General features: G+C 45.6%; 1 protein-coding gene across 1 annotated transcript; it reads right to left on the minus strand.

The window, feature by feature from the left end:
• Positions 1–326: 326 nt before the first annotated feature.
• On the minus strand, positions 327–23,737 carry TMEM272 (transmembrane protein 272). The gene is made up of 5 exons (XM_075741900.1): positions 23,390–23,737; positions 19,775–19,854; positions 12,242–12,301; positions 5,391–5,473; positions 327–1,453 (listed from the first exon to the last, which is right to left on the minus strand). The coding sequence occupies exons 2-5, from the start codon at positions 19,830–19,832 to the stop codon at positions 1,091–1,093; spliced, it is 564 nt and encodes a 187-aa protein (XP_075598015.1). The 5' UTR covers positions 19,833–19,854; positions 23,390–23,737; the 3' UTR covers positions 327–1,090.
• Positions 23,738–24,020: the final 283 nt, after the last annotated feature.

The raw sequence follows: 24,020 nt of genomic DNA on the forward strand, positions 1-24,020 counted from the left end.
CTGATCAGAGGGCTGGAGCACCTCTCCTGTGAAGACAGGCTGAGAGAGTTGGGGTTGTTCAGCCTGGAGAAGAGAAGACTCTGGGGAGGCCTTCTAGCAACCTTCCAGTACCTGAAGGGGCCTACAGGAAAGCTGGTGAGGGACTGTTTACAAGGGCATGGAGTGATAGGACAAGGGGTCATGGCTGTAAGCTGAAGGAGGGTAGATTTACCGCCCATGGCAGGGCGGTTGGAACTAGATTATCTCTGAAGTCTCTTCCAACCCAAACCATTCTATGATTCTATGATTCTATGATTTAGAATAGGTATTAGGAAGAAATTCTGGAACAGGTTGCGCAGAGAAGTTGTGAATGCCCCATCCCTGGAAGTGCTCAAGGCCAGGTTGGATGGGGCTTTGGGCAAGCTGATCTAGTGGAGGGTGTCCCTGCCCCTGGCAGGGGGATTGGAACTAAATGATCTTTTAAGGTCCCTTCCAACCCAAACCATTCTATGATTCTGTGATATTCAGGCTGCCTTTTATACATGCTTGCTTGCTATCATAGCTACTTACTGGCTGGTCTAACAGTGGCCTGAATACCTCTCTAGTGAGTATCTAAGTTATTGTCCATGCGCCATGGAGGGTGGTCTGAATACAGCCTGTTGTCTCTTTGTCTCAGCTCCCTCATCTGTAATGCAGGGACAGTAACATACCTCAGTAAGGCTACAGAGATGTTCAGATCCCAGGGAAGAGGACAGTATGGATACTTTTATAGGCAAAGATGTTTTAAGCTGAAACAACATAAGGGGACCTGGTTTTCGCGGATTTTGCCGTCTGTAATAGCATACTCCAGATAGAACACCCAAGAGTTAAAAAAGGGATGTAGAAGTTAGCAAGAGTGCACCGTGGCATCTGCAGCAGCAATTTTACATTGACTATGCTGTATTCCACCTCAGCTATTTCCAGATGGCACTGTATTTTACAATTTCCTCTTGTAGTTGACTGCTATCATACATATATATAGTACAGCAAAGATATACACAAACGGTGAATTATTGCCTGTTCTTTGTTGTACACACTTTCCCAAACATCTGGGGCTTTATTTATGTGGCACTTAGTCTTCCTCAGAAGAGTATCTTTGCCTGGAAAAACAATATATGCAGCAGCTACAAAAGATAAGGAGAAAGAGAACAGTATGGCTAATAATGAGAACACCAACAGCAAAAATGTACAGGGTTTTGTCGCAATAATCCTGAGGCTGATGGAAAGGTGGGATGAAATTTGGCAGGTACACAGAAAAAACCCAGTAGTTCCCAAGAATGAACCACAGAAAGAGGAAAAGGCTGAGGGTTAGATGGATGTAGTACTTGTGAGCATTCTGCCTCCAGGGATATTCGTCGTCATCATCATCATCAATCACAACTGACTTGGAAAGCAGCTGCCTCATCCTGGTTGAGTCGTACAGCAGGAGACTCACCTGGAGGCATTGGGAGAAAAAAAGGAGTAAGTAAATTGACTGTGGAAAGTCTGAGCACCTTCTGGCCACTGCTAGCCTTTGGGACAAATTAAAACTGGGTGTGGGAAAATCATGTGAGAGAGAGCTGAGGAGTCGCAAATGAGGCAGATCCTGCTGAAAATAGTGCATGTTTTCCCTACAGTTTATTCACCAGTGAGATTGAGGCCAGACATTGGAAAAAACTTGCCAGTGGTGAGGATGGAAAGGCATGAGAACAGATTGTGTAGGGAGATGGCAGCAGCTCCTACGCTGGAGACTTGTAAGAATGACTGCTAAATGACTTAAGTAGAGTAGTTCCTGCCTCGTAGTGGGTGGTTTTGTCTCTCCTAACTCTATTTTCCATGGCCATATACGTGAATCAGCTTAAATAAAATTATGAAGGCTCTAGACTTTGACCTAAACCCCAAACAAATTGCTTCAAATACTTGGAATGATTGTGTCAAGTTTTCTTCAATTAAGCATCATTTTCTCAGATTGCTCCATTCCTGCTTCAGTCAGGACCAGCAGAGAAATAGGTGGAATATCATGATACTGTGAGGTTAGGAAGGTCTGGTCTACAGGGAAATGCAGTAGGACTTGTCAGAAATGCTTAGAAGATTTCTAGTTCAGTCTTGGCAATACAAAGTATGCAGGTAGGTTGACTGCATTGTAGAGAAGCTTTCAAATTCCCCCAAATGACTTTCTTAATTTTGGTAGATTTATAGGAGAAAGCCCAACAAGGATTTGGGCCAAACATTGTGAAACCTGTGTTACCTTGCTACACCTGAAACACTTGGCCCAGTCCTCAAGACACTAGCTTGTAATCGCAACTCCCCTTTTTAGATACTCAGGTTCTGTGCAAGCCTCCCTGCAACGAGCTGTGTCTTTGGGAAAGGGAGTCTAAGAAACCTGCCTCAGCCAACCAGGAATGATATTCAATGGGAAAGGTAAAAGGTGCGGATTTATAAGTGGCAATGGGGAGGGATGTACTGTCCAAGCAGGGGTTCTCAGCTATGTTCTCTTTCCCAGAGTTTTATTCTGTGCTTATTTTTCTTTTTGAAATGAGAGGGAAGAGGACCCTTCATTTTACAGTTTCCTTTCTCCTTTAGTCAGTGATTAATGGTGAGAACATTGGCAAAGGAAACCCCATTTGGGTGTACGTTCTGCCTGGTTCAGCTTTTAGTCCATGTGCCCCATTTTCTAGAGGCAAGGCTTAGCTAGAGGATCCAGGATATCCTGCGAAGAGGATTCTCTTGCTCTTCCCTGTTCAGTTATGTATAAATGATTAAATATTTGTTCACAAACCAGCTATTTTTCTAGCCCAGATGTTGGTACGGGTTTGTGGGAAAGAGAGATTAAAGTCCCAGCACCAACATAGGCAAAAAAATGATGTTTCCACTGGATGTCTCACTCAAACTGGTAGGCCTGTTCAAACCAGCGGAGCATCTTCTCATTTAGTTTAGGCAGGCTTATAACACACAAGAGTGATAAACCTACCTGGCCAGTGGGTCTGAGGTTTCTGCATGGGACCTGTGGCTTGACCTGAAGCTTTGTGCAGCTCCTTAGCTTTGAGGTGAGCTCAGCACAGAGACAGCTGCCTGTACTCAAGCTTCACCAAGCTCAGCAATGGGAATGGGGTTAAATGGCAGACGAGCATTGGTTTTGAGGAAGTCGGAGAAACTTCCCAGATGGATTTATGGATCTCAACTGCATCTAACCAGCTCATGGAAAGTGCGTTTAGTTCTTATGGTTATCAACTTGCCAAGCTGTGATTGAAGCAAATTCTGGCAGTTGCTCACATTGTTGATAACTGCTGAATATACATTTATGGAGCAGCATGACATGAATTCAGCAGGCCTCTCTGGGTGCTGTAGAATGGTTTGGTTGCCTTGGTGAACATCTGTAGGTTACCATTGCCTTTTAAGACTGAAGCTGGTAAAGAAACAGATGAGGAGCCTATGGGTCTGTGCAGATCTGGGCCAGAATGACTTGCCATTAAATGATGTCCATCACAGGACAGCGTTCATTCAGACTTGATGTCATACTTATTCTCTGACCTTTTAACTCTCAGAGGGCAAGCAAATGTACTGGTCGGTGAAGTCAGTGCAGCCTGATGAACGTAACAGAGGGCAGAGTTGAAACAGGTGGAATTTGGCTACAGATCAAGCACTATGAGATGACACATGAGTTAGGCCAACCAAATTCTGACCAAATGTATTGCCAGACTGCAAAATAGGTAGTCCTGCTGTCAACTGAAGCCAAATTCAAGCCATTATTTGACATCAGCAGGAATATTAGCCGACCCGCTTACCATCTTATTTAGGGTGAGAAAAAATGACTTTAAACCAGAAATAGCTAAGAAACAGTCAACATTTTTGATGAAGGCTTCAGTTCATTAGCATGAAAATTTCCTTTCATTTCTGCTCTAATCTTTTCTAAACTATTATTAAATGAAGCTTTGATTATACAGATAAGTCCACTGGTGTGATCAAATGACTAAGCACTTGCCAGTAGAACTCATAGCATAGCAAATTCCTAGTAACAAGATTAAATGCTTTCTTTTTTTCTCCATTTACTTACTTACTGACCAAAGGTCCTCAGGGGGATGATTCATATCCCAGTGATGTACTGTGGTTTGGTTACCACTGTGAAAGAGTGCAGGGGATGCAGAGACCTGCAAAGGAATATTCTTTCCCCCTTCTTTCGATCCTGGCAAAGAAATGGGGCTAGAAACATTATCAAAGGGGAACGTAGTGAGCTCCTGTCTGCAGGGTCTGCTGGCTGCAATATGCAATGCTCTCAAGTTGGAGTCTAACGGGCTCCCGTTCAAGGGACAGGCTGCCTGTACTGAAACATTAGGCCACAACTCGCCAGGTCTATCCTGTCTGCTCTGGGGGCCAGGCTCCTGGGAAGGTAAGCTGGGTGCCAGGTTTCTGCTCCCTCCGTCAGTTATGCAGGACAGCTAGTGCTACCAGTACAGACGATCCCTCCAGCAGCAGCACTTGCTGTTCTTAGCTTTTCATGCCCCAGCAGTGCCTTTCCAAAGCTTTTCCTTCAGCTCTGCCCTTTTTCCTTCCTTTGGCAGGAACATCTCTGGGGCAGCAAAAACTAGTTTTGCTTAATCCTGCTGAGAAGCCTTAAAGCAGCTCTGCAGTCTGTTGTGTCAAGCCTCTCCGTGCCCACTAGCAGCCACCTAACACAGTCTGCAAAGGGACTGTCAGAACGGGGCGATCCTTTACCCTAGACTCAATGCAGAGTTATAGCTTTATAGTGACCAGGGTGTAACACAGTTATGGGGGTGTCTGTACTTGTCAAGCAGCAAAGATATAAGTGAGCACAGTCCGCTAGAAGACAGGTAGCTGTGGTTAGAAAATACTCTGCCTAGATTAATAAGCCCTGCTGTGAGGCAAGGATATATTTACTCTGGAAGGAACCATGCTGCTGCATAGTCACTGCTTCTGGCCAGGCTGAAGTGTGAGTAAATTGAACTTGTAAAGGACTATGTACAAACACCTGTAGTTTTATAGTATTCCCAAAGCTAGGAGAGTAACCTCACTTTTTGTCCAGCCTGTGTGCCTGAAACAAAAGGTCTGGCAGGCTTGGAGGAGTGCTTGTGGAAGTAGGACCCCATTTACCACAGGCGTCCGTGTTACGTAGTCATTTCCCTTGGTAGGGAGGGTAGCACAGCTGCTGTGATGTAGGAGAAAGTCACACCACAATGTGCAGGACAATGCCAAATGCTGAACTCATTAGCGTCTCACTTGACTGGTGGGTGCTTTAGGTGCTGGAACAAGCACAGTTCAACCCAGATAGCTCTCCTGAGTACTGCATGCACATAGCTGTCTGGAGCCATCATTATGTCTTAATAAGTCAAAGTCTAGTCCCAAAAAATATTTTTCACGTGTAGAAGACACATTACCTTTAAGCTGCCAATCACGCCACCCACCAACAGATATAATGGAATTAGTGGCTGAACTGGGCAATCTTCCAAAAACTTCATTCCTGAACAGCAAAAATAATGTTTGTTATCTCAAGTGATCAAATAGTGCAGCAAACTGTACAGTGAAAACTAAAGACGCTGTAAGTGAGGCGTAATGCTTAGACCCAAGACTGGTATCCAGTGTCTGTTTAAATGGGGGCTGAATTAAATGGGGTTTGCATCTCCCACTACAGGAGTGAGGGCCATGAGCAAACAAAAGGCAGGAGAAGGAAGAGAGAGAGCAAAGGTAATAACAGCGTTACTGTTGTTCTATCATTACTGATCTGAACCATGTGCACAGGTCATTGGCTTCAGCCACTGCATCGTTGTTAAAGGAACGAGTGACTGAGCTGGACAGGAAATTTTCATCAGCAGTACGAAATTCATTGAAAATTGAAACCGTTTGTGAAAAGAAGGAATTCTGATAAGCTTCTCTCAGGCCTTTCCTGCTCATTGGCACCTGTGTATGGTGTGTTCCTGAGTCAGATGCCTCAAAGCTTGGGAGCCAGCGCTCGTGGGAGCGCCCGGAACCTTTTTAGCTTCCCCGGCAGCTGACAGGGAACCACAGAAGCTCAAGTTTCCAGGCTGTTTGGGTTGCCGGAGGCTAAAAGCATTGGTTGTTATGGAGCCGGGGATCCTGGCAACCCTCAAATCTACAGCTAGAAAGAGAAAGCTGGGTAAGATTTACGGAAAGGAGTGTATGGCAGTATAAGGATATTGCTGGCAGTAGACACTGAAGCTTGTGATACAGGTCTGTGGCAGTGAGACTCATCTGTCCAAATATAGATGTCTGCAATGCAGGCATCCATATATGAACTAGTTTCCTAGACTCTCTTTATAGTCAATAGGGAGAAATAGACACTTGTAAAATTCAATTCATCTCATCTTAAGACAGGCATTTAAAATAGGTCAGATGAGTTGGGCCCTGAAAGTGCCTCTTTCTCTCCATGTCTATACAAGGAATCTGGACAGCCAGCTGTAGATACCTAAAGTTAGCTGAGATGAATCCCCTGCCCAAGTCTCCTACCTACACAGTGGCATCTTTAGTCCATTTTAAACTGTTCATTACACTATAATTTCATTGTTATTGATCCTGTGTTTCAGGGCTTCTACTGGTCAGTTGCAGAGGACAGAAAGGATTTTCTGTTTTCTTCTTGTTGTATAAGTCATTTTCAAGGAGAAATTTTGACCTGAATTGAAAACTGATGCAGGATACTGAAAGCAATATGCTGGTCTTAGTGCTAAACATCTCTCAGGTGGAACGTCTTGCCTCCATGTTCAGAACTACATTGAACAGGAGGGATCAGGAAAGAAGCACCAGTGGGGTTTTTTACTTTCTTCTGTGTCTCTAATCTTTTGAACTTGTCAATTTGCCCACCAAATCCACTGCTATTGCTGGTCCAGGACATTGCTGATGTCCTGAACCTCTCCTGCGTTCCTTGCATAGCGTAACACAGTTTCTGGATTGTGGTTGTTTGCTGTAGATCTTATGTTAGTCATAGGATGCTGAGCAGTGTTTTGTAACCTGCTGTGTGTAAGGGTTATGGAGTCCAGTGGACTCTTCTACACTGTTTATTACCAACCTTCTCATAACTGAAAAGGGCTGACCATAGATGGATTTGGACTTTCTCCCTTTTTTCCCCACTGTCTCAAGGCTGTAATTTTTGGTCCATTTTGCCACTATGTAACATTGAGTCCTGCTCAGACTCCCAGCTTTATAGGGATGGGCAGCAGGGAAATCGTCAAGAATTGTATCATTTTCAGAAAGCAGCTGCCAGAGTTTCCAGAGTCCTTGACCCTGTAATAGCCTACCACAAAAGCAGCTGGCTGGGGATCTCAGGGAATATATTTCAGTTTAGGAACCTAGGCAATTGCTATTTCCACTGTATTACTGAGATTTTGATTTGAGGCCAAAAAAAAAAAAAAAAATCAAGAGAACATGCCAAATTTTTTGACATGGAACTATGAATCTGTTTCCTTGACAAATCTGTTATGGAGTCCTTTCATATATGTAACATGACAGCAGTCAGTCTTGGGAAGGATTTGAATGATAGGCAGTGGTACTCCGTAGTTTTTGGGAGAATATTGCAGGCAGATATGACAGTTGAAGAGGAGGTGAAAGGGGGTAATACAGCAGTAACTTAAAATACAGCACTGTGGGTGAATCGGAAATATGGACCTACTGTTGACAGATGGGCATTGATACTTGTTACAGTGAAATCTAGGGACAGACATCATGTGCCAATCAGTTCACACACGACCTGTGCCTGATTTGTTTGGGAACACCAAAACTGATAGAACGGCATCAGTGGTAGTGCTTCTTTCCCATGAGCACCAGCCATGTTCTCCTTTGACTGTTAATTATGGGGTATATGGACCACAAGAGATCAAAACTCTTCTCCTAGTTCAATGCTCCCTGCAAGCCAGGGCGATCCGTGGTTTAGAGTGAAGAGCAACTGAACCTGACCACGACACAGACCAGTGCATGAGTCCAAATGAATAAGCCCGCAACCTTTGCAAGATTAGACACAGCAAGGATGTCCAACAACTTGCACAATGTCCAAATAAAAAAAAAAAAAAAAAAGAAGAGATGAGAGGCTTAGGGAAGCAGAGGTCTTTGCACATTTTACCTCTTGGCTACTACAGAACAACACTGCAGTGAGATCTAGGACACAAAGTCCAGCCAAGTGGAAACAGCACTCGTGAGCGATCAAGATATGAGCCATGTCTGCTTCTCTAAGGACACCGATTTGGGCAGTGTTGCAGGATGGCCCACAGTAGGTCACTACTAACCAACTGTCCCTGTGACTCACGATTATCGATGAGATGAGGGGTCAGGACGAATGAAAGCTAACACAGTGGTGGCCTCATTTTAGCCGCTTTACTTTTCTCAGTCAGCTGAAAATGGTTGAAATGCATCCCATAGTAAAGGAGAGCTGCTGTATAGCAAGGCTAATCTGGTCTTTGCTGCCCGCTCCCCACCTTCTCATCTAATAATAGACAGAGGACACAACATGCCAGGCCATTTTCAGTTGTTCCTAGCGGATGACCGCAGCTGCCATCACTCAGCCCAGACCTCAGCCAGGCCCTGGACAGTGGGCTTTATACTAGGATATAGGTGCTGCAGAGGAATTATCTCAAAATAATTGGTTCTGGGCACCATTTTATCAGAAAGCATATCAGCAAATCAGAGGAAACTCACAGAAACGGCGAGTGGCTGAAGGACTGAAATGCAAGGAAAGATTATGTTAACAACAACCATTAAAGGACAAGACTGGCTCTCATGTAAAGGTACAGAGTATGAGAATAGACTTCAGACAACTATTGGGAGCGCTTGGGAGTTGAGGAATTATTTGGTGTAGATATGAGCATGAGGAGCAGTACTGGGTTAAATTTGAACAGGGGAAAATTTAGACTGCCTATTGAGAAAACAATGTCATCAGCTTTCGAATGTGATTTAGCTACCCCTGGGGAACACTGTATATAAAGGTAGTCTGGACAACGTACAAGAATGTGTTATTGGGAGCAATCCTTCACTGTCCCGGAAAATAAAAAAAAAATTCTCAAAAAAAGTTTACGAAGTCCTTCCATAGCTATCTTTAGTTTTTGAGTGTTTAGTGAAGAAAAAAAAAAAGGGATCATCTCTACCAGTAAAAGTTAGAAAGCTGCTAAACAATCTGTGGGTTAAATGATGTCACAAGTCTGGAGCTTGGAAAATTTGCTGAGTCCTCTTCATGTATCTTGACTTATACTGAGATTTACAGTACTAACAAATTTTAGAAGTGCATAATGTTAGTGTGTAATTATTACCAGGGCTACCAGTATAATAATTATTATACTATACTATACTAGTATACCATACTATACCGTATAATAATTCATATTAGTTTTTATATTAAATATACTTACATGTAATATGAATATAAATATATAATAATTAATCTCTGGGTTTTAACAAATATTATTATATTTTATTTGTTAATATTTGAAAATATCTCACAGTTTTCCTCTTCAGAAAGCAAGACCCAAAATGACTGGAGGCACATCAGCAAGTTATTCTCTGAGAACATGGTAACAGAAAATCAGAGGCTTTTGCTTGGATAATAAATATCTGCATTTTCCTTGACATTTCATTTTACTAAAAATACCTTTGCAGATATGTAGCTGCAGGAAACCAATATCCTCTGACAATACAATATTATAGTGACATTATCTCTTAATTTCAGTAAGTTGTGGGGAAAAAAAAAAAAAAGGGGGCTCTATACCTGATGCAGGAGATACCCAGAGCTCCAGGCTAATATTTTACCATACACTTTCCACTTCTCACTGACCTTAAAGATATTATGAAGTATTCCTGGGAAGTGTTATTTATGAGTGGTCAGATTCCAGCCCTGGATTCATTTCCAGAAGCCTGGCTGTCAATATGCATGCAAGCTGTACCACACTTTGAATTATACTTTCCCACCCCTATGTCACAACTCAGGCGTATTCAGCCTGGGGAAAGCTAAAGCTAAAATCCTCTTATGGGATAAATAGCAATTTTAAGTCATGGATAATCATAGGAGCCTAAGTGTTGAGATGTAACAGTTCAGTCCATCTCCCTACTTCTTAATTGCTCCTTAATCCCTCATTAGAACTCCCTAATTCCTAATTAGGATGCCCTAATCAGAATCCTACCACAGTCATCGCTGGTATTCAGAATGCCCCAGCTAAAGGAAGCAGCACCAGCCTTTAGCTGAACAAGGTTTTTGCGGGTTTGGCCAACTATAGATGCCAACAGGTGAGGTGTCCTGACTCCCTTAAAAGTCATTTCATCCTAATGCAGACACCTAAGAGGGGGTATGGGACTTTCAGTGTCAGAAATGCCCATTTCTCTTAACTGACTCCAAGGGCAACACACAGCTCTTAGCTTGGTTACAGATGCGTGCAGTCCAAATCTAGGTGGGATGCATCTGCATATAGAGTTCATTTGCACCATCTTTCATGAATAACGAGGCAGAAGGTGAATGACCTTCTCGAGGACATCCATCTGGAATGATTGTAAGGGCTCTTCAGGACTTAAAATTCAAAGTGATCTGGATATGCTGGAAAAAGACATCCAAAATCTACAAGATGACAGCCGATAAAGCTGAACACTATGTATAGGAGAGAAAACTTCAATGTAAATAAAACAATGAGAAATGTCTGATAGGGAGCAGCACTGCCAAAAATCATCTGGGCTTACAATGCACCATAAACTAAATTGGATCCAATGAGTTGGTGCAGAGAGAGCATCTTTCATTCTGAGGTGTGTTTACAGGAATCCTGCATGTTAAACAGAGGAGCTAATTATTCTGCTCTCCTCCTCCCTCAGGTCTCAGCTGGAGTCCTGTGTTACATCTTTTTTTTTTTTTTTTTTTTTTTTTTTCTGAGGGGAAAAAAAGTCGTTACATTGGCCAGAGGCCAGAGGAGGAAGGCAAAAATGGGAAAAAAAAAAAAAAGCGCTACAGAAACAGTGGCTTGTGAGGTCAGGTTGAAAGAACTAGGTTTTTGAGATCTATGGCAAAAAAAGAAGATGGAGTGGGGTTATAATAGCAGCCTTCAAACAGTTCAAAGGTTCTCCTGAGTAGGACGGTGACCAATCTATCTTTCTTACCACGGTGGGTAGGACAGGCTGTAATCTGTTTAATTTGCCACAGGGAAGATTTAGGTTGGATATGGGGAAAAATATTTTGTCTGTGAGAGCAATAAAATGCTGAAATAGGCTTCTTGGGAAGCCGTGGAATTTCCTTGAGCAAGGGGAAGTCAGACATCTGTCAGGGATGCCGTGAGCATGCAAGCCTGTCTGAAAGCGGAGGCGGGCTGGTGTCTCTATCGATGTTTCTCAAGTGGGGGTCGCAACCCCTGTGGAGGATGTCAACGGCCCAAAGGGAGCAATGAAGTGTTAGAAAACGCTCAGGTTTTTAAAACAAACAAACAAAAAAATCTATGTTAATGATAAGGAAAAGGTGATGGTTAAGAAAGGCAAGAAGAGCCTCACACAGTTTAAAAATGTACAAAATTCTGCAGCTCAAGAGATTTTCCTTTACTTTCTTAAATATTTGATCTTGAAATGCTACTCGCAAAGTCAGAGACAGATCAGCCAAAAACCAGGTCTCACTTTCAAAAAGGTGAAGAAATAGCAGCCTAGATGATCTCTTCTTCCCTTCCAGCCCTGCGCTTCCAAGATTTTTGCAGTGCAGTTAATACGGAGGGATTCTGATTAATGAAAACTTCTCATGTGTCGGATTCTGAGCTTCCTCCCACAGACAGAGCCCAAACACCCACAGCCCTTTGCCAGGTGCTGGTAGCCTAAGCAGCAATTGAGCTGAAGTAAATACACCAGTAAAAAAGTGAGTTAAAATCGGTCTGAGGCTCAGAACATGCCAGCAGCTTCATGGCAAAAAGAAATAAAGGGAAGTGTACCAAAATAAGCAATGCACAACCAGAAATTTCAGAGTTATGGTTAAATTTAAAGAAACTTGAACCTTGTGAGATACAAAAATGTATCGGCAAGGTCTCCAAGTAGCCTGACTCCCGCCCTGTATTGAGATGAGACACACTGGAGGGGTATTTAAGATAAATAGGGTCAGAACTCAAGCACTGCTTCCTCCCCACCTTGCAGTGTGGGCTGGGATTCTGTCTGAAGCTAAAATACCAACACACGGGTTTAACAAATAAGTTTTCCAACTCCTTTCTCCCACAAGACGCGTTAAGCTCCCACACAGTCCGAAGAAGTTCATATTTTTAAATTGCTTTAGTAGCCAGCTTACCTGTAAAAGTCATGGACAGTGGTAAGGCAAGGAAAGCGAGGAGCCCAAATATAAAGCATGCTGTGAATGAGAAAAGAAAGACAGCATTATTGGGGCTGGTTGAAGTTTAGAGACCTGCAGATGCTTTACAGATGCTCTTTATCCATAAAGTTGTGTAGCAAGAAATGCAGTGCACTCGATGGAGGGGGAATATCGTGTTTATGGTGCAGCATTTCAGATGATGGGACCAGCGAGTGGTTCATCACTCTCCCAGAGCTCAAGCTTCCATTTTTTAACTTGTACATTGTTAGTCCTTGTATCAGTGAAAAAGCAATGACACACACAAACTGCTTTTGTTGCTCCTACTTCTGGCTATCTTATTGCAAGGGCAAGGACTCAGTCACTGCTGCCTTAGCCTGCATCAGCTTCAGAGACACCACCAGGTGACTGCACGGTAACAAGTAACTTTGCATCAGCTAATCCATGGCAACTGGTGAGCCGTATCTGTTTGCTAAGGAAATAGCAGCTTTAAAGCCATTCCACTCAGTTTTCACTGATAGCTAAATAAACTGTCTTTATCGCAGATGTGAATAGTTTCTGGCCGATCTAACTCCCTGACCCAGCTCAGCTCATGAACACAAAGGCAGCAGCCCCGCTGCAAGGAGTGGGACTTGTCACTGATCAGCTTAAGCTGCATGGAAGGATGCTCTTGGGGATGCACATAGGCTGTTCCCACAGATGAGTGGATCCGAGGTGCTTAGTTACTCCGCAGAGAGCTGCTTGTATATCTGAGCCCTGATATTTTCCCAGTACAGCCTGATGCTACAGAGGATGAATGCTTACTTTTGCAGAAAGTGAGAAACAATTAACGTCAAGAGCAGTGTGAGCAGCCCGTCTTACAAGACCTGTCACCTCTGTGCCTAGTCATGAACACTTGGCAATATTAAAGTGAAACGCTGCCCTGCGAAATCAGAATAAAACGTAATGAGGACATTCTGTGGCGAGCATCCCTGCAGAGCGCTTTCTGCAAATGGTTCAATCTGCAAGTAGATGCCTAAGGAGGCAAAAGGATGGTAAGCAGAGGTAGGCGTAGGTTGCAGAAGGGCACGGATAAGGAGTAGAATGTCTCCTTGGAGGCTTGCGAAAAAAATGTTGGAGCAAGCATTCGGGGTTGGTTTAGGAGCAGCCCTTCCCCAGGCAAACTGTGTGACGTGGTTCCCCGTGCCAGGGAACTGCAACCTCTGCAAGGCGAATGGCGTCCTCCTCGCCACGCAGGAGCGGGGACGCTGCCAGCACCCTGCGTACAGTGCCACTCTGGGAAACTCGGCAGCGCTGCCAAAGCATCACCCTCAGGGTGCCTTAGAGAAAAAGGGAAACATCGTTGCCTCCATTTTACAGAAGGAGGAACTGAGACAGAGGACATAGGAGCGGCATCAAAATTCAGGGCAGATCCACCAGGCTTTCTGACTTGCAGACACTTTTCATGGGAACACACCATCCCCCACACGCTGCTCGTGTTTTCTCCGCAGAGAACGAGGATCTTACACTTCAGCGCTTGAGAGACATCTTTCTTTCTCAGAAGTAGCATGTTTGTTATCTCTATGAATTGGTAGAGACTGAAGATATTTTGAGCTGAAGAAAGCACTTCTGTTCCTTTGTGCCACCCCCTCCTCCTCTCCCTGTCGGCCAGTCTCTCTCACACACACATTTTTGCTCAGGCTCTCCTATCTCTTGAATGCTGCACAGTACAGAAATTCTTCCTCTGCTTGAATAGTGTCCTACACTTGACTAAGCTCTTTCAAACGCTGACAGCCTCTCATTAGAACAACTCAACCTAGAGCCTCCCTCTTCACCACGTCACGTTTCCTGCTAGGTCCTCTTGCTGTTACATTATCTAGGCTATTATTTTCATATTCGGAAGCGAGGGTATTGTAGCTGAGTTGGGCTTTCAACACACCCCTGAACTTCACCTGCAAATAGTGCCCGCAGCCCAGGTGACTCGTTTATCTGGTATCCAGATGGGCGCAGTTCAGATCTGCAGGAGCTGCACCGACTGCCTGGTGTTGCCAGAAGTCCCCATCGTTGTGGCGCAGCTTTCGGAGCGGCGTCACCCCTCTGTCTGTGGTTTTATAGCCACCTCCTGTTTCTGCCCTTGCTGCATGGGCAAGTACTCAGGAGCCTGGTAGGAGGAGGCATCATGTAATTTCTTAATCATGCAGCCTGTGGTCTGTCTGACCCCCGGGGAGGGACGCTGCGGTAAGCTCTGTAAAAGGCTCGGGGGCCCCATGTATATGTCGGGGTGTGCGTCTGGCACACAGGTGTCCGTGTTTGCTTGTGTCTAGCATCTACCCGCTAGCTTGATTTTGGAGGGGAGAAATGGGAGGTAGGGACCACTCAGAGCTCAAGAGGAAAAGATAATGGTTCATTAATTCCCCTCCCAAAGCAATCGCTGGGAATGTATTTACTCATTATCTCCCCATTCAGCTACAGCCTCTTAGGTCTTGAATTGGAGGGGCAGATGCATAGTCTGGGAAGGCTTCCAGATCCATGTTCAACAAAGTGAGACTCTCAACAATTGACTACACAACTGGCAGGGCTCCGCAGCCGCTCTCAATGCCGCTAGCAGCACTAAAAGACTGTTTTCCCCAAAACGTGTGGGGTTTTCACAGAAATGCTGCTCAGTCGGGACACACCATTCTTGCTTGGATTTGTTTGGGTTGTGCTGCCCCGTTCTGGTCCGAAGACAAATTGCTCAAGAAAATGGTATTTGCCGCAGGGTAGCAGAGCTCTGCAGAGAGCACGCTGCTATCTGTGCAGTTTCGCAAGTGGGGCTTGTGATATTTTTAAGCTGGTGATATCGCCTCACAGGCTGCTGAGAGAAGCCTCTGGACCCGTTCCTAGAAAAAGTAGCAAAAAAAGGGCTGGTAGACTCTAAAAACACAACAGGGTGAGGGAGTTGTTTCTGGGCATGGCTCAGAAGGACATCTGCTCCATGGAGCTGGTGTCAGGGCATCAGGCAGGAGATACCCGGCTCTGTACCACCAGAGCAGCGTGCAGTGGGGCACTGGTGAAGTCCTGCTTTGGGAAGGACTAGCGAGCAAGCCCTAACATGCTGGGAAATGGGTGAAGGGAAGAGCTCGTGTGTGGGGTCACAACAGAGGAAGAGGAGAGCAACTGGCTGTATATCTTGAAATCTGTGGGTGCAAAAATCAGATCAGCAGGTGCAGATTTTGTGTCTCCTGCCCAGCAGGATGGTCAGCTGATATAAATCTGCTATTTAGCTGAGTAACTCCTGCTGGGAGTTACTTCTGCTCCCCACAGAAGTAAATGAACTTGAAATCACCATTAACATTATGGCTCTAAGTCATGGTCTATCTTCCATCTGATGCTGGAGCTGTTACATCTTCCACAGCCATGCCCCTGCACTGCAGCTGTCCTCCCCTCCCTCTGCTACTCCCTTCTTCTCCATCCCCAGTTATGCGCCTGGCCTCAGGGCACGCAGCAGATGAGTTGTCCTCTGGCATGTGGGACGGATCTGGAGACAGTATTGGACGTGACTCCAATTCACCTGTGGGCTCCTCAGACTGTATTTTGCTGCCGTGATTTTTCCAAGCACTTGGGAGTTTCAGATCAGCTCAGGCTGTCCTTGTTTACTTTGAAGACAGAGAAAAGTTTCTTTCTTTTCAGGTAAGAAGAATCCTCATGGGATTTTCAGAAGTGATTTATGAGTATAAATCTCAGCCTACCCACTCAGGTAGTATGCTAATACGGCTGTAGTGCAACCTACTCAGTAGAGTGTGTGACAAGCTCTCTGATAACAAATACAGTAATAAATGAAGTGTTGTGTACATTACCATCATTCCCAAATGCTGTTTGTTCTATAGCCTGTCAGGTTCCTGATAAAAAAGGAATTTTGGTTGTTTTGGTTTTGTTTTGGTTTGGTTTTTTTTAAATGAGATGCTACCAGCTTCCAAACAAATTCTGCAGTTACCCCAGGATTTATCTGCATGAGCAAGCTGAGGAGCAAAACTCTGGGCTGAAACTTACAGTACTCCCTTCAGATGCCCTGTGGGAACGCTGCTCTGAAGGGGGCTGACTCATAGCAGCCTGGATGGGAGCAAATTCGTGTCGGTTGGCCCAGTCCCAGGACTGATCATGCCCTGAGAGATGCAGACAGTAGTGCACTAGCTTAGCAAACAGTGTCACGGTGTGCTGTACAGCAGCGTGGACACTGGCGGTGTAACAGGCTGGAGTGCAGACAAGTAGTGGATATTTTCATCCATGTTTTATTCCTTCACAGTATCTGCAGGCATCCCCTGCAGTATTGATAGGGACTTGGAGAACAGAAAGGATGCAATGTGTGTGGGTGCTGCAGTGGCAAAGCAAGTCTCAACAGGTCTCTCTGGGGATCCAGCTCCAGAAAGGTCATACATTTTACAGACCGGGTTTGGTGGATGTGGATACTGTGTGGCTTTCTGGGCTTTTCGGTGACGGGGAAATGTCACTAGATCAGATGAGATGTGCAGAAAAGACTTTTATGAACTAACTTTGAACAAAAAGAATTAAATCTGTTCAGCTTGGCTAGCCAACAGCCAAATGAGAGGAAATAACAGTAAGGTTTGAGCACTCAGAAAGGACCTGTGAGTGATCCAAAGAGCTGTGAAGGTAAAGACATGAAATGAACTTGAGCAGAAACAAAGATTGCTCTGTCCATGAAGCTAAGTGCCATAGCAAGGAGATACATTGATGCAATAGTGTCTTGGGATGAATAGCAGGAATCTCACCCCTGGGGTGATTTAATCTCTTGACCAAACTAGATACTCAGCATGTAGAGAATTCAGTGTAAGAACCTGCCATTCCCATGGAGGACTCCAGTCCCAGTGCAAAGCCATCATAGGAGGCAGGGGATAAGTGTGATCAAACTTGTGTTTGATGAGTGTGATCTGACTTGCAGACCAAGTCCAAGCTCAGGGCCACCAGCTGTTTGCTGCATGCCATCACTGTCTCCTTAGACAAGGTTGTGTTACTGTGTACTTTGGTACCCAGATAAGCTATGCCAGCATCACACCACCTAAAATTTAAGTTCCAGGTTCCAGCATTGACACCAGCAATGCTACTCTCGTCAGAAATGGTGTAGAATTAAGGAGGTGCCACTAGTCCGGAAACCTTCAAGATGGGAGGATGTAGATGCAGATGCAGATGCAGATGCAGATGCACATGTAGATGTAGATGTAGATGTAGATGTGTGCTTTGGGGGTTAGGCAATATTGCAGAGTGGCTTGTCTGAATTTTATGCCATGCCTTTAGCTACTGAACTGCAATTGTGCCATGGTCTAGGTTCTGGACTTGGCCCCTTGTGATTAATTTCCAGATGTACTTTTATGACAAGATTTAGGCATTACATAAAGAGCCACCAGTTTGCTTTGCAATAGACCCAGGGTACCAGATTAGCCTTCTTTTTTTTTTGGTCAGTTAATTAAAAACTGCCCTAATGTTCTGACTTAAATTGCTGTACCAAGAATGAAAAGAATTTAAATGATGCTGCACAGGTAGGTTGACTCTTTGGAGTCATTTAAATATCAGGAGAACACAGGTACAAATGTGGGGCTGTGCTGAAACGCTCTTTGAAAAATATACACAGGATGATGAGGAAAAAGTGAAATTAAGTGTCACTGCACTTCAGAAGGGTTTGCATTTTAATGAACAGAAAATCAATTTTGGATGCACCATCTGATCCATAGCTAAAGCTGAGCTGATTTTGAACTTAAATGTAATGAAAACCTAAAGATAATGAGTTTCCTGGAATGGTATTTCTGAGTTGCCTTACTTGTGGGTAACTTTGTGGGTACCTGAGAGGGTGCTCCTGATGTAAGAGAGCATAGATGACATCAGAACTAATCCCTTTCTTTCAAAAATTTTCAGAAGGATCATTTATTTTCTCCATCATCATTAAAGTCCCAGTGGCAATTTAATACCAACAGGGAACAGTGACATTTTGCTTGTAACCAGTGGGAACAAAAATCAGAGAAAATACCACTTTTACCTTTTTTTATTGTTATATTCACCAACAGACCCAGATTCCCCCCGCACATCCTTTCTGCGGGGCGCGAAGGAGCCCACGCCAGCTCAGTCCTGCTCCCCGGGGCTCGACGGGGAGCAATGAGAGCACCGCATGCTCCGCACCCCTCGGTGTTCATCACTCCCCAGCCCTCCTGTCCCCAGGGGCAATGATGAGCACAAACAACTGGGACAGAAAATGTCTTCTCCTTCCCTGCCTGGAAGGAGGCAGGGCTGCCTGCCAGGGCTGTCTGTCCCTCTGGCTTGGTTTTCTCTGGAGGGTTGTAAGGCAGCAAGGAGTTAAGGGGCTTAATCATTACTAGAAGTTCGTTCTGAACTTCGAGAGCCTTTTAAGTGAAGCCAAAAGCAGAAATAGAAAGGACCCTAAGGTAACAGCGCTAGAATGGCAAATGCAGCAATTAGTGTGGGTGAAGTATCAATTATGGTGAGTGGTCAAGGGGTTTTCTTCTTCTCATATTTGAGTGGAATTAGAAATTGCTACTGCCTAGAAGTGAAAGCAAAAGGCACTTGCAACTGGGAGTGAAAAGGAGATGTAATCAGCGGGAGTAAGCTGCTTTAAAACCTTTGGATTTTAACCTCCTGCCAATGATGCTGCTTCCCTGCTCTTACAAAAACCCACCCCTGCAGCCTGTTTCTCCTGTGCCTCTCCACGCAGCTTGCATGGCCCCCAGCCCAGGTCAGCTTTCTGCTGCGTTGCTCCTTGGAGAGCAAGAACCAGCCTGTCCACCCAGCCCGGGAGCTGTCAGCTTGTTACAGCCCTCTGCTTCCTCCACCCTGCGTGGCACAAACCTGAGGGAGACCAGGCTGTCGTGCAGAAGACCTTCGTTCAGATAATTGATGCTTCCCACCCGCAACGTGTGGCCGCTTATAAGGGCCACCGGCACCTGCAGTGGCTGTTGTGCCAGGGGCCGGGCAAGCTGAGGGAAGACCCTGCTCCAAATGCCTCTGGGTGAAAAGGGGGCTATTCCTGACCATACTCTGTCCCCGACCTCATGTCCCCGTGTCAGCACTCAGGCTGGCAGCAGTTTTACTTTGCAGGAATTGATCCTGGGGGAGTTTGTTCCCAGACTGGCCGCGCTGCTCTTTACCGGGTGGTTTTCCCTGCAGATGTTTCTGCTGGACTGCATGTAAGGTACCACTTGAACCAGGAGACAAACACGTTACATTGCTTAGGTTGGCTGCTGCAGCCCGTATTTAGGTACTTGGTGGTATTTGTATTTGTTTGAAATTTTACGCGGGTCTGCTGCAATCCAAATACTGCAGCAGGCAGGTGCTGTCGGGATAAAGTTACCATTGTGCGCTCCATCAGCACCCAAAATTGCCTAGGAAAGGAAATACCTCAGAAAGGAGGGAAGAAAAGGAACCTTCAGTGGAAGATTCAGGTGAGACCTAGGATGATCTTAATTCCTTTATGTACCTGGCTTAGCGAGAGGGCTGCTTAGATACAGAATGGGATTACTACCAGAACTGCCTTACCATTGCTGGCAATTTTAGATATGCACCGGTGGCAGGCTTTCTCCAGTCCAGCAGTCATTGTGAAGAGCCTTTTGGGGTGTCTGTGAGAATACAAAAATGAATATGGTTACGAAAAGTGTCTTTAACTTACTAAATATCTTGACTCAGAGTCACTCACACACTTGGCAGGTTTTCACTATCCTCAAAAAACCTCAAAGCATCCTCAAATCCAGAGAGCGGCCATCAGCGTGGCATGCCCAGAGGCAGGGATGCCTTCCAGCAGCTTTGGGCTTGACTGCTGGTGATGCTTTGGGATCACAGGAAGGCTAGGGGAGAAGTATTAATGCTGACTTCCTGAAAACTATAAAAAGTTCTGTCTTGACTTTGACTGGCGTTGGAGCTGGACAAAGTGTATTTAACTGGTATGAGAAAACCCAGTGAAATGAGTAAGGTTCACTACACAAACCTCTGCAAAAGTTATTTAGTGAGCAAAAATGAATTAAAGAAAAGGGGAGGAGAGAGGATGAAAATAGTTTTAAGATCGAGGAGGATTCTGAAGAGGAATATAGAATAAAAACTGCAAACCACAGGGAGCCCAGAACAAGATGCCTTTGATAAAAAAGCAGCTGGATTAGAAAGTAACTCTTTGTAAAGAAGAATTTTTATGAGGTGAGGTGAGGGATGAGCAAGCAGCTAGGCATCCAAGGCCGGGGAGTCAGGCAGCACCAGACAGTCAAGTAGCATCCAGCATCAATGGGTGTGTGGAAGGCTCACACACATACACACACACACTCTCCAAGCCTCAGCCTCTGGCCGGGGTCACCACAGGTCTGCCACCAACACCAACTGTGTGATAGATGAAGGTGTGTGCGGAGGAGGCTGGGATGGGGGAAGCTGCATTTCTGCACATACCTCAAATTAGCCTCTTTACATTTCTTGATGATTAAAAAGCAATATTTTAAGCTTAGCCTCATTCTGTTCTAAGCTGACATGAAACCCGCCCTGGTGGGATTTCTCATCATGCAATGCTGAGCTCAACCTGGCCCAGAGCCTACTGGGGACCACAGGGCCCCAGATGTGTTGAAGATAAAGACAGACTTGTACCACCCAGCCAATATGTGGCCATACACCCCCTTCACAGCCTGTCCAAGCCCTCCCAGACATGGCTGAGCAGAGCTGGCTGTCTCCTGGAGCCTGCTTTCCCCTGCCAGCCCAGAGACCCCGGAGCTGCAGCAGCACAGGACCCTCTGCTGCCGTGGGGAATGGGATGGCGTTTGCTCCTTCCACGCTGGTGTTGCAGTTTCTATTTCCTGGCAGTGATGGCAGTAATAGAGGCAGGTCTGGCTTTACCTGTTGGTGAGCAGCCAGGCAAGTAGCAGGGACTGAGGCTTTCGCTGACGTCCCACTGCTGAGACACTTGCCTGCAGCAACCAGTCACCAACATAAATATCCAGGTTTCTAGTGCGCACCGCCACATCAGGTGTCTCACGAATTTTAGCTCTCCTTTCCAGCCCTCAGCTTCATACAATGCCACAAGCCTCATTTGCTGTGCGTTACTGCTGTAATAAGCCTTGCAAATCCCAGTGGACGTCTCCATCAATACTGAACGATGGACTGGAATGGAGATTACGCCTAAGTGCCTGACCTCTGGGGAGTGCATGCTCCTCGTCCCAGCCACCAAACCTTCTTCAGCACAGCAAATTCTGTGCCTTTGGGCTGAAACTATTGACAAATATTTCAAGGAAGGGAATGAGCACTGTTGTGTGCTTAGGGAAAATGGGAAGGAGAAAGGGAAACTGGTAGGTTTCACAGCTAAATGACACATTAATTTTAAACTTTAAAACTTTTGGTGTAGATTTGTTCCTAGAAAGTGCACAACTAGGCATTTTAAGTATTCCGTTGGCTGCTGACAAATATGTTCTAAATTATGCAGAGATTAGTAATATTAGTCTTTATTTAAATGTTCATGAGTAGAATTACTTTTATAGCAGTAATTCTTAAGAAACCGTGTTAACAAAACCAAGGCCATATTAAAAGTTGGTTGAATACCAAATTATGTTGAGCAGAATTGATGTGACTGGGAATGCTGCATTTCCATAAGCAGAGAATAAAGCATATATTTTGTCTAAATTTACTGTTATTTTACACTAAAGAAAACAAGACAAACTGAAGGAGGACTCAGTATCTGGGAGCATGTCACCATCTAGTGATGGAGCCCAGAAATGACTGTGAATCAGAGCTCTGTGCGTGCAGTTTTAACAGGTGAGAGAAAGAAAACAAATTCATGATGGCTGCACGCACAAACTGTGTTCACACAAGGACACAACACACATCACCATCAGGCGATGGCCTCAATCCTTCCTCAGACAGTGGCTTTGACTCCTACAGGACTGACAAAGCCCACAGAGAAGTCATTATGTTTGCTGGATAAATAGGTGTTGCCCCATCCCCCCCAGCCCTTCAGAGATTCTGCAGAAGCTGCTGTGGGTGTTAAAGATTAATATTTTCCTGTGTGCCAATGCAGGAGGGTGTTAAAGTGCAATTCAGCAGCCAGGCAGCTGGGGAAGAAAACTATTCACCAGCTGGAACAGGGAAACGATCGCTGAAACTCGCAGGAAACTGCAAGTGGTGCAGCATGAAGGTGGCTGGCAGGCAAAGGCAGGGTGGATGTCCTGCCGCACAGTGCCTGCTCCTGGTTTGCTGGTGAGCTGAGAAAGTCCCATGCAAAAGGAAAACAGCCACAACTAGAAAAAAAGTTAAAGACCAAAGCCAGCTTCTGGACCTTCTCCCATTAGCCCCTCCCTGGGGCCATTTCTCCAAGGTGAAGAGACCTGCTCTTGCGTTACAAGGGCCAGCAAGGAGGGAAAAAGTTTCTGAGTCCCTTGCAGGAGGCTGGGGCCTCTCCACACAGACATTTTTTGAGGTGGCAGGTTGCAACCCAGCCACAGCAGAGCCACAGCATCCCTGTGCCTCCCCCAGCGTGTCCAGCCCTTCCCCATTCAGTGCCCTCTCTGCCGGTGGCTGGTGGCCAGGTTTGCCCCAGAGTGGTGGCACCCATGGTGTGTCCCACACTGCTGCCTTCTGTTGTAACTCCGTTCCTTTCTTATTTCAGCCACTTTTAGCTTTGAACTATTTTTCTAGTCATTAGTATCATCCTAAATGTTTAGGTAACACGAGTCAAAAGAAGAGGAGCACTGACTGACTGGCGCATCCCTGCCCCACAACGAAGCCAAAAGACAGCTTCACGCTGGCCCCACCATATGTCAGACCAAACAAGAGCCACCTCCACACTTGTCCTACGGTGTTCAGTCTTCTCAAACTGAGGTCTGCCCTCTCCCAGCTTCAGGTGCCCCACTCTGCACTGATGAACATGGCAGGAAGAGTCGCTGGAGCTTCCTAAGACCCCAGTTCCCACTCAACAGCTCCTGACTACCGGGGGGTCCTGCTGGGCCAGCAAGCCTCTCCAGAGCAAAATTCCTTCTATAAAGACTGCTAGAGGGAATGGTTTATTTTTATTTTTCTAAAATACTGTCGGCAAAGTCCTCTTCCAGAGCCAATTTCTTCCTCACACACCACAAAGCCCCCCACTGGCTTTTATCCCAGCACGCCGTCCGCTTCCCAGCAAACCCCTCTTACCTGAGAGTGCCGTGGGTGCCGAATCCGTTCACCTGCGTCCGTGGGAGACCAGGTAGAGGAACTGCAAAATCCAGTCTTCAGTGAAAGCTGGCTGGGAGAGTCCTCTCCAGTGGGACCCCAGAGCCACACTCGGGTCCCTGAGACCCTGCCCGTGGGTGGTGAGGTGCCGTGGGGGGGGGTGGGCTCAGTTGCTTTTATTCCTTCTGGCCGCCCGCTCGCACACCTCTCGGCAGCAGCACCGTGGGAGCTGTGGGATGCGGGAGCGCTTGCCGGCAGAGCCCACCCTCATTAGTTTCCCCACTCCCACGGCTGGCTGGAGCCACAGCCCGCCCTGCGCCATTTCAGGGTGTCAGCAGGGGGAAGCAAAGGACCCCACACATCTGTGAGTGTACCGGAGGGGGAAAAAAAAAAAAAAGAAATTTCTTTTGCAAAGTCTTTTATTTTAGAAAAAAAAAAGAGTGATTTATTCAGAAATCAGTAGTGAGTGGTAAGTACTTCGTTCATTCTTCGTGCAATTTCCCCCCCTTCCTATCGATGAAGTTGATAGAGCTTTTTGCAAACTGCCATATGTATAACCTTAACCGTTGGCTAATTTATATGATGTCGTGTGTCACCCTGGCAAAGGTCTATT

The sequence above is a fragment of the Balearica regulorum genome, chromosome 1 (assembly GCF_011004875.1).
Source record: "Balearica regulorum gibbericeps isolate bBalReg1 chromosome 1, bBalReg1.pri, whole genome shotgun sequence".
NCBI lineage: Eukaryota > Metazoa > Chordata > Aves > Gruiformes > Gruidae > Balearica > Balearica regulorum.

Coding starts and splice junctions, on each gene's coding strand:
- TMEM272 (XM_075741900.1), bottom strand. CDS start 19,832: ATGACTGCTGGACTGGAGAAAGCCTGCCACCGGTGCATATCTAAAATT. Junction 5,474..12,241: donor ACTGTCCATGACTTTTACAG/GTAAGCTGGCTA, acceptor TTTGCTGTTCAG/GAATGAAGTTTTTGGAAGAT. Junction 1,454..5,390: donor GCGTGATTGGCAGCTTAAAG/GTAATGTGTCTT, acceptor CAATGCCTCCAG/GTGAGTCTCCTGCTGTACGA.